Raw genomic sequence first — 9,299 nt, 5'->3', positions numbered from 1 at the left:
ATCATTCCAACAGCCGATGGCCTGCCAGGGTCTCAGTACGCTCTTCTACCGGTGTGCTCCTCCGACGGCCTCTGGACATCCAGCCGCTTGTGTGTTCTGCCAATGGGTTCCTCTCCATGTCCAGTGCTTGGGTTCCTGCCCGCTAGGTCTCGGGGTTTCTATAGGCACAGGATGGAGGCATGGCAGGACAGGGTGGTCTTGGGAAATGCAACATTTGGACATGAAGGCAGGGTGTGTCGGTCCTCACTTAGGTCCATGGGCACAGGCCTGTGGGTGGAGTCCTAGCCAGGGACCACGCCCTCCTCTACCCAGCACTTCCCTGCCCACCACTCATATCAATAATTCACTGCAGTCTTGAACTCCTGGGCTCACGTAATCCTGCCACCTCAGCCTCCTGAGTAGCTGGGACCACAGTTGTGCACCACTGTGCCCAGCTACGTTTTTTTTTTTTTTTTTTTTTTTTTGAGACGGAGACTCACTGTCGCCCAGGCTGGAGTGCAGTGGCACGATCTCGGCTCACTGCAAGCTCCGCCTCCCGAGTTCACGCCATTCTCCTGCCTCAGCCTCCCGAGTAGCTGGGACTACAGTAGCAGTGAGGGCGACCAGAGGTCACTCTCGTGACTATCTTGGTTTCCATGGGTTTTTGTCACTTCTTTACTGCAACCTGTTTTATCAGCAATGTCTTTATGACCTGTATTTTGTGCTGACCTCCTGTGTCATCCTGTGACTTAAAACGGCTTCAACGCCTGGGAATGCAGCCCAGTAGGTCTCAGCCTCATTTTACCCAGCTCCTGTTCAACATGGAGTTGCTCTGGTTCACATGACTAACAGTTTCACCTTCTAGTCAGAGCATTTGGACCTCCACAGGCTCTGACTCAGCCCTCTTATCCCAGGCTAATCCCATCCCTGTCTAAAAACCCCACTACCTTCTTTCTGAGAAAGTTGAGTCGTTTATACTAAAGTGTTAATGACTTACAAAGCATTCCCAGAGGAAAAGTTAACAGGAAGAGAGTCTGAGGCTCCGGTGGTGAAAGGTCAGGCATCAGCCCTGGGGGAGATGTTTTTTTCTCTGGAGGCCCCTCCTGACACCCCCATCTCTGCACAGGAATAGGAATGTGCCCAGCAGGTCCACCTATCTGCCCACGTGGCCCCAGCCCCAGGCTTCTTGGAGTGGAGCAGGGCTCATTCGTGTGGCACCCACACGCAGTTTCAGGCATGGACTTTCTCGGATGGCTGGGTGGCTTTGGGGGAGGTGGGAGCTGTTGGTGGAGAATGCTGAGCCCAGCCCTGATGACGGTCTTCTTTTCCTGCCTTTATAGGCTAGTCCTCACCACTGTGGGGGCCTCAATTTGGGGATATTCTCAAACTCCTGCTGGTTCCGAATCTTGCAGGGAGACCAGCATCTCCATTAGCTGCAAATCCCAGTTGCTGCAGGGTCTTGGGGCTTCTGGGAGTCCCTGATGGGCCCAGGGCTTCCTTTCTCACTGACCTGGAGGCCTCTCCCCGTGGCTCCCCATCTGACATCTTCTTACCTGGGAGACTTAGTTGGAAGGACTCACAGGGACCTGGGGGCATCACGGGGAGCCCTCCTAGGTACTGACAGATGTTTATTCATTTTGAAAAATGGGCAAATAGCAAATAAAGATGTTTAGGGGATGTTTGGAAGAAAACAGCAAAATAGTCACAGCAGTGCTTGCCGCTCAGTGGGGAGAAGGCGCATGGGTTTTCCCATCTTTTATTTGGAAATCATTGTAGATGCACAGAATTGCAAAGAAGCCTATAGAGGTCTCCATGCACCCCGCCCCCACCCCCACGGCGTCATCCTGCAAAGCTGCAGGGCAACTGCCAAATCCAGACACGCACGCCCAGCACCCACAGGGATGGCTCAGACAGGGAACTTTACTTTCTTTATACTCCCAGTATTCCCAATACTTCTGGAATAGGCACGTGACTGTTAATTTTAGCTCCTTATTTCTTCTTATTTAATTAAATAAGCAACGTATGGATAGTCCTTGTTTTGAGAATTTTGGGCCGGCCGCACACAGCAAAGAGGCTGAGCGCCCCTCGGCAGCTCCCTGCACAGCCACGCGCTGGGATGCGTGTGGAGAACACCCACTGGGTTTGGAGGTGCACAGGACCTCAGGGGGCGATCCCACCAGAGGAGCGGGGCTCGGCCTATGGCCCAGCTACCCTGAACTCCCCAGTGGGCTCCAGGGCCTTTCCTTCCATTTCCAGGAGCGACACCAATCTTGTCTCCTCTCCCAGCCCCAAGCAGTGGGAAGAGAGGGTCCCATAACAAGCCATGGTAGTGGCCTGGGAGAGGCCACCCCTGCTGCCTGCCCACCTCAGAGGGTCCCCAGCTTGAGGGTTCAGAGCAAACCTGGGTGCTGCATGTGTCCCTCCCCTGGAAAGAGCAGGCTGGAGATAGTGACCCCTCGTCCCACCTCCCGGGTGCACTGTGGGCGGACTAGGAACCAGGCAGCAAAATCCACCCAGCTTGAGGCCGGCGTCCTCCTGAAAGGGCCCCAAGCCCACACCCGGGGTGTTGCTGAAGTGACCAAAGGTAGCTGCTGTGCTGAAGGGGCACTGGAGGACAGAGAGGGGGCAAAGGCGTGGTACCCCGAGATCATCCCAGAAAACACGTTGGGAAGTTCTACTTTGTGTCTAGCCTAACTCCTTCGCTGGCCCCCAGGCCCTTTCCCAATAGACACAGCCCTCCCTTCCTATGTCCCTGAGCTTCCTGGTGCGTCTCCCTCTGCCCCCGGCAGCCCTGGCTTCTGTGCTGTATCCTCAGCAGGGTCTGGAGACACCCCAGGGGCCTTAAGAGCCACACCCTTCACTCTGATTTCTGCAGGAAACGAGGTGGCTCTGGGCCTTGGATAGGAAAGGGTTGGGGGTCTCGCTGGGGCCCGGCAACACTGGCCTGAGTATGACCAGAACAGTCACCAGAGGCCTCCTGGGAGGGCGGGTGCAGCCCCAGCCCCCGCCGTGAGTAGGGGGAGAGGGGGCGGGTGTGAAAGTGTGGTGGGCAGCAGCGGGTCTGTGCGGCTCAGCAGTGGAAAGTGAGCGGGCCAGGCTTCCAGGCGAGCTCAGGGACGGTTTTCACTGCAGCTAACCCTCTCCTGCCCGCCTGCACTCCCCGTGGCAACCAACAGCCCTGCAGTGTGCGACTCCTCTTTATTCTTCCAAACTCTGTGAGCCTGCACGCTCCCATCCCGGACAGAACAGCAGGGGCGAGTGGCTGAAGGATGACAGGGGGCCTTTAGGGCCAGCTGGGTAGATGAGCTGGGTCTGCAGTCGGGGGTCGGGGGGCGTCGAAGCCTGGGACCCATCCAGCTGTCCTCTTTGTCCCGCCCAGGTGTCCCTGGGGTTCCTGTTCTGCCCCCGGCTTCTCTAGGGTTAAGTCCTACTCCCTGTTCCCTCACTGTGGGGTTTGGCAGCATGGCACAGCTGTGGAGTTTGGACTGGCAGTCAGGATCACAGCAGACTCAGGAGCTCCAATTCCGGGGCCAGCACTGACTGCTCTTCTTCTGGGGACATCAGAGCCTCTTGCTTGGCTACTTGGGGACGCTGGTATGGAGGTAAGTGGAGGGAGAAGGAGGAGGTGGAGGGAGACGTGGGGAAGTGAGGGGAGGTGGGGGGAAGGAGGGAAAGAGGGAGGAGGGGGAAGGGGGAAGGGGAGGAGGAAGGAGGTGAAGCAGGAAGCGGGAGTGGGAGGGGAGGGCAGCTCAGGCCCTTCTGTCTGCTCTGATCTTCACGGCCTGAGGACAAGAGCTGCTCTCAGACCTGCAGAGGCCCCTTGGAGCAGAGGGATGTTTCAGAGAACACCCGGGTGACCTGCCTCCCTGCTCTGCATGACGCAGCACTAGGCTCCTGTGAGTCCAGCGTCACCCCTGCAAGGTGGGGGGTCACGGCCCCTGCCTGCACGGGCTGCACAGCCCATCTGTCCTTACTTGAGCCTTCTCTGCTTCCAGAAGCTGCCCTGGGCGCCTGACCCTGGAACCTTCATCTCCAGCTCCCCAACCCCTCCCCCACAGCCCTGGGACTGGTGCCAGTCTGGGGAGGGGTCTCCATGCCCAGTTCCTTCCCGTCTTGTTCAGAGAGACACTGCCTGCCCACGTGCCATCAGCAGGATCCACAGCCCTGCCAGGGGCCCCATGACACGCCCCCGCTGCACAGAGCATGTGACCCCAGAGGCCACCCTGGCCCCTTCCAGAAAGGGGTGGACCCTGGGATACTCCCCTCCCAGGGTGTCTGGTGGCCGGCCTATGCCTATCCCTGCTGTCCCCGGGGTGAGCCCGGGGGTCAGGAGCTCCCGAAGGGCCAGCTGGGCATATTCTGGGACTGGCCATCAGCCCCCATTTCTGCTGCAGACCTGGTCAGAGCCGGTGTTCCCTCCATGGGGCCTGAAGACAGTGCCAAGTGCCTGCGCCATGGACCACAGCTGAGCCGCTGGGTAGCCGGTGACCGTCCCGCGCAGGAGCGCTGTGGACCCCGCTCTCTGGGCAGCCCTGCCCTAGGCCTGGACACTTGCAGAGCCTGGGACCATGTGGATGGGCAGATCCTGGGCCAGCTGCGGCCCCTGGCAGAGGAGGAAGAGGAGGAGGGCGCCGGGGCCACGTCGCCCAGGGGGCCTGCCTTCCCTGGCATGGGCTCTGAAGAGCTGCGTCTGGCCTCCTTCTATGACTGGCCGCTGACGGCTGGGGTGCCGCCCGAGCTGCTGGCCGCTGCTGGCTTTTTCCACACAGGTCAGTCCCGGGTAGGGGGGCCTTCCTGCCGTGGGCCTGGGGACGATTCTGGACCCTTCCAGCCCAGGGCTCTGCCTCCTCCGTAGCCTCCATCCCCCAACAGGAAGGGTCTGGCCGGATGATGGAGCAGTGGTCCTGCAAGCACTTCAGTGCCCACGTGCTCCTACCTGACACCTCCCCCGGAGTCTCTGCTGGCCAAGTGTGTCAGACTGTGGGACATGAGGAGGGGCTGCCTCTGGCCACGGTCTGGGGGTCTCAGCTGTGGAGGCCGCCAGCTTGGTGCGCAAGTACCTTTTTGTGATAGAAGTGGGTAGGGCTGGCCGGGCGCGGTGGCTCAAGCCTGTAATCCCAGCACTTTGGGAGGCCGAGACGGGCGGATCACGAGGTCAGGAGATCGAGACCATCCTGGCTAACACGGTGAAACCCCGTCTCTACTAAAAAATACAAAAAACTAGCCGGGCGTGGTGGCGGTGCCTGTAGTCCCAGCTACTCGGGAGGCTGAGGCAGGAGAATGGCGTAAACCCGGGAGGCAGAGCTTGCAGTGAGCCGAGATCCGGTCACTGGACTCCAGCCTGGGAGACAGTGAGACTCCGCCTCAAAAAAAAAAAAAAAAAAGAAGTGGGTAGGGCTGACCTTGCCTGGGGCCCTTACCGTCCCAGATGCTGGTCTGCACGGGGCGAGGAGATGTTTAAGGAACAGGATCAGGGTGACCAAGGCAGGTGTGGTCAGCCAGAAGGTCCTGGCAGCTCAGCCTGTGGGGAATTTCTCCAGGCCCCAACCTGCAGCCACTGTCTGGTCTTCCCCGACTAAATCAAGTCCCCGGAGTACCTATCCTCGTCTTGGCCTGGGCCTGCTCCTCGGCCTTACAGCTGGGGACCATGTGGTCAGACCTGAGTTCAGGTCCCAGCTCTGCCACTTCCTGGCTGAAGGACAGGGCAGCAGAGCTCACTGAGGGCTTTACGAGTACTGGCACAGCCAAGGTCATTGTCAGCAGTGGGCTCTGGGGGGGCACCATCCTGGTGTAAGGCTGGACCAACTTAAGACAGCTGGTCGGGGGGGACAGGGGCTGGGACAGTCAGGAACCGTGGTATGAAGGCGCAGGCCCAGCCCTCCCAACTCCCTGGAGGTCCAAGGCTCAGCAGGCGAAGGTCAGGCAGGAGGCATGGCAGGTGCAGAGCCTGGGTCTTTGGGGCTGGTCGAGGTCCAGTGTCTGATGCAGCCCAAACCTGTGATGTCAGTGGCAGGTGACATATCGCATGCCTGCCGATGAGGGGACGGGGCCGCCAGGAGGTAGAGCGAGGAGGGGTCCCCCACCCCCAAAGGGAGGCATGAGTTCCTAAAACCAAGCCTGGCCCCAGACTGGTCTTCTAGGGCAGCCTCCCTTCTTCCTCTCCCTGGGACTCATCTTGGGGAAGCAGAGACCTGGGGAGGGGCCCTTTTGGCTTCTGAAGCCTCAGGGCTATAAATGTGCCAGGCCCTGGGGGGCCCCCACTGCTCACTCTGTGAACAATGCAAATGTCAGCTCAGTCCTTTCCTGAACATTCTCACCCATCCTGGCTGGCACTCCAGACACCTCTGTCCCCTTTTCACCTTTGATGCTAGTGAGGTGCAAGTGTCCTCCCCTACCCAACCCCCTGCCCACCCCTCCTCCCTGTTGCCACCTGGGAACTCCCCTCCAGTTGAAGCTCTCACAGCCTTGGAAGGATGCACCGGGGCCAGGGGGCTGGGTGGGGCCTGGCTGGGGCCACCATCTCTCTGCACCCCAGGCCAGCAGGACAAGGTGAGGTGCTTCTTCTGCTATGGGGGCCTGCAGAGCTGGAAGCGCGGGGACGACCCCTGGACGGAGCATGCCAAGTGGTTCCCCAGGTACCAGCTGTCCCCGTGGGGCCCCGGGTCTGATCACAGGTCAGGGGTGGGCTCCAAAGGGCTCTGTCGACCCAACACCAGGCCTGCTTTGCCTCCCTGGCCCCATAGGGCACTGGGGAGGCCCCCCTGTGGATGGTGCTTCTGGCCGGCAGGCACCCACTTTTCCTGTGAGGGCCCCTTTTCGGAAGGGCTGCTGGGGGCAGAAATGCCTCTCCTATGGGACTACCCTGAAGCCCCACGGAGGTGTCTCCAAAGCAGCCCTCCTTGCCCATGCCCACGGGCACTGCAGGGCGGCGGGAGGAGGGGGCCCAACCCCAACCCCTGGGGATCCAAGGGCTTGAACAGTGGGGGCCCTGAACCCCAACCTACATCTGTGGGGCATCTGCAGCTGTCAGTTCCTGCTCCGGTCAAAAGGAAGAGACTTTGTCCACAGTGTGCAGGAGACTCATTCCCAGCTGCTGGGCTCCTGGGTGAGCGCCACCTCCCCTCGGGGCTCCGGGCGGCAGTGGGGTCCTGCCCTCCTATTTCCCCAAGGCACCGACGGCCTCTGGCTGCTTCCAGGACCCGTGGGAAGAACCGGAAGATGCAGCCCCTGTGGCCCCCTCCGGTGAGAGCCAACACCCTACTGACTCCTTGGGCACCTGCAGCCTGTGCTTGGCAAAACCACTGGGTGTCCCCACCCTGCCGGACAGCAGGGAGAGTGACGGGCACGTGACCGGGTGTGAGGCCGCTGCCTGGGTTGGCTTCATGGGGGCTGTGCCGTGTGAGGTGGGGTGGGGCGGCAGGGGCCTCCGCCAGTGCCAGGTCCCCATTCTGCTTCTCTCCCAGCTCACCCCCTGGGCACAGCCCATGGTCCCAAGCCGCACCACCCCCAACAGTGCCCAGCACACAGTGTCTGCAGCCACTGCCAGATGGGCTGGATGTGCAGAGGGCCTTGGACAAGGGGCAGGCTCTCTGGTGGCCCCTCCAGGAAGCCTTTGGATCCTGTTATGCTGTGGGAGGGGTGGAAAGAAATGTCGGGAGCAGGGGTACTCTGCAGTCCCTCCACTCCTGGCCAGAACTGGACCCCACAGGCTGCAGACCTGTCTCTGGGTCAGCCCGGCTTCCCTTAGGGAGCTAGGCCTCAAGTCCATCCTAACTGTCCACAGTCCCTGCCCCTGGGGACCCTGAGCTGCCCACGCCGAGAAGAGAGGTCCAGTCTGAAAGTGCCCAGGAGCCAGGTGCAGGCCCGGGACCCCCTGGGGTGGGGGCCGGGACAGGGGAGGGCTGACGGAACCTGGAGGGCTGGGTAACGCCAGTCTTCCACAGGCCACAGAGGGTGGGGGCCAGGGTGTGGGGACACTTTGCAGGCCTGTCCTCCTAGGAGGAGCCAGTCCAGCCCAGGCCCAGAGCGGGTGGTGGGTTCTTGAGCCCCCAGGAGCCAGGGATGCGGAGGAGCAGCTGCGACGGCTGCAGGAGGAGAGGACTTGCAAGGTGTGCCTGGACCGTGCCGTGTCCATCGTCTTTGTGCCATGCGGCCACCTGGTCTGTGCTGAGTGTGCCCCCAGCCTGCAGCTGTGCCCCATCTGCAGAGCCCCCATCCGCAGCCGTGTGCGCACCTTCCTGTCCTAGGCCAGGTGAGCGTCCCAGCACCACGCACAGCCAGCCCTCCTGCAGAGATGGCCCTGAGCCGGCCGTGCCCAGCCCTCCTGAACCCACGGCAGGCCCTTCCCAGGTGGCAGTGTCAGCCCGTCCTTACCCCGCTCACCAGGCCCCACTGATACCACCCATCAGTCTTACTACCTGCCTTGACGCTTAGGTTGGGGCCTGGTCCTTCTCAGCACCATGCCCTGGCAGCCACCATGGCTCTGCCCACCTGCATTAACTGACGCCTGTTGGCTCCTCTTGGCCTTGATTTTCCTCAGTGGTCAAGGAAAGCCGGCTTTGGAAGCGTCTGGGGAAACAGAGTGGGCCGGTTTGGGCTTACACAAGCGAGACACCAGCCTGGCCCCAAACCGGGGCCAAGGCATGGTGGGAACGCCTGCATGGGAAGGGGGTGTGTGAACCTGTTCTTAGAGAAGTGGGTGGGATGCCCCATGCCGGCCGAGGGACAGGTGCTGTGACTGCCTCGGGGCTCTCCAGGGCCTCTGTAGTTACCCCCGGGGAGAAGTGGGTGGGATGCCCCATGCTGGCCGAGGGATGGGTGCTGTGACTGCCTTGGGGCTCTCCAGAGCCTCTGTAGTTACCCCCGGGATGTGTCTGAAGATCTTCTGGCGGGGACAAAGTGGTCGGGCAGGGAAATCTGGGATCTTAGGCCCCTGGCTCAGTGGGCCCCGTTGGTAGCCATTGACTCACCCACCCCTCCTCTCCCTCTAGGTACCGTGGTTGGCCAGGTGGGCTGCAGAGTGGGCTCCCTGCCCCTGCCTGCCTGTCCTGGACTGTGTTCTGGGCCTGCTGAGGACGGCAGAGCTGCTGTCCATCCAGCACCCACGAACCCTGACTCCCTGACCACCGTCCAGGGAGGAGAAGGAAGCCGCTGCTTGGCGTGGGGGATGCCTTTACTGTACCTGTTTGGATGCTTCTGAATAGAAATAAAGTGGGTTTTCCCTGGAGGTACCCAGCAGCCTGTTCCAGACCACGAGCTGCCTCCCCACCGGCCCAATCTGACATAGGTCACCACCTCTCCAGGCCGGCAGGGCAGCACCT

At 61.1% G+C, this 9,299-nt stretch overlaps 1 protein-coding gene across 2 annotated transcripts; it reads left to right on the top strand.

Moving 5' to 3' along the window:
* Positions 1-4,192: 4,192 nt before the first annotated feature.
* BIRC7 (baculoviral IAP repeat containing 7) lies at positions 4,193-9,221 on the top strand. 2 transcript variants are annotated; one of them, XM_010365219.2, is made up of 7 exons: positions 4,193-4,748; positions 6,515-6,614; positions 7,003-7,084; positions 7,176-7,221; positions 7,763-7,834; positions 8,032-8,230; positions 8,970-9,221. In XM_010365219.2, exons 1-6 carry the CDS (start codon positions 4,400-4,402, stop codon positions 8,223-8,225), a joined length of 843 nt encoding a protein of 280 aa, XP_010363521.2. In that variant the 5' UTR covers positions 4,193-4,399; the 3' UTR covers positions 8,226-8,230; positions 8,970-9,221. The 2 variants fall into 2 exon arrangements, with proteins under 2 accessions (XP_010363521.2, XP_010363520.2); XM_010365218.2 differs by having other exon boundaries at positions 7,978-8,230.
* The last annotated feature ends 78 nt before the right edge of the window (positions 9,222-9,299 follow it).

Source organism: Rhinopithecus roxellana, chromosome 13 (genome assembly GCF_007565055.1).
Source record: "Rhinopithecus roxellana isolate Shanxi Qingling chromosome 13, ASM756505v1, whole genome shotgun sequence".
Lineage (NCBI taxonomy): Eukaryota > Metazoa > Chordata > Mammalia > Primates > Cercopithecidae > Rhinopithecus > Rhinopithecus roxellana.
The sequence above is the reverse complement of the archived record's forward strand: the minus strand, read 5'-3'. Positions and strand labels throughout refer to the sequence as shown.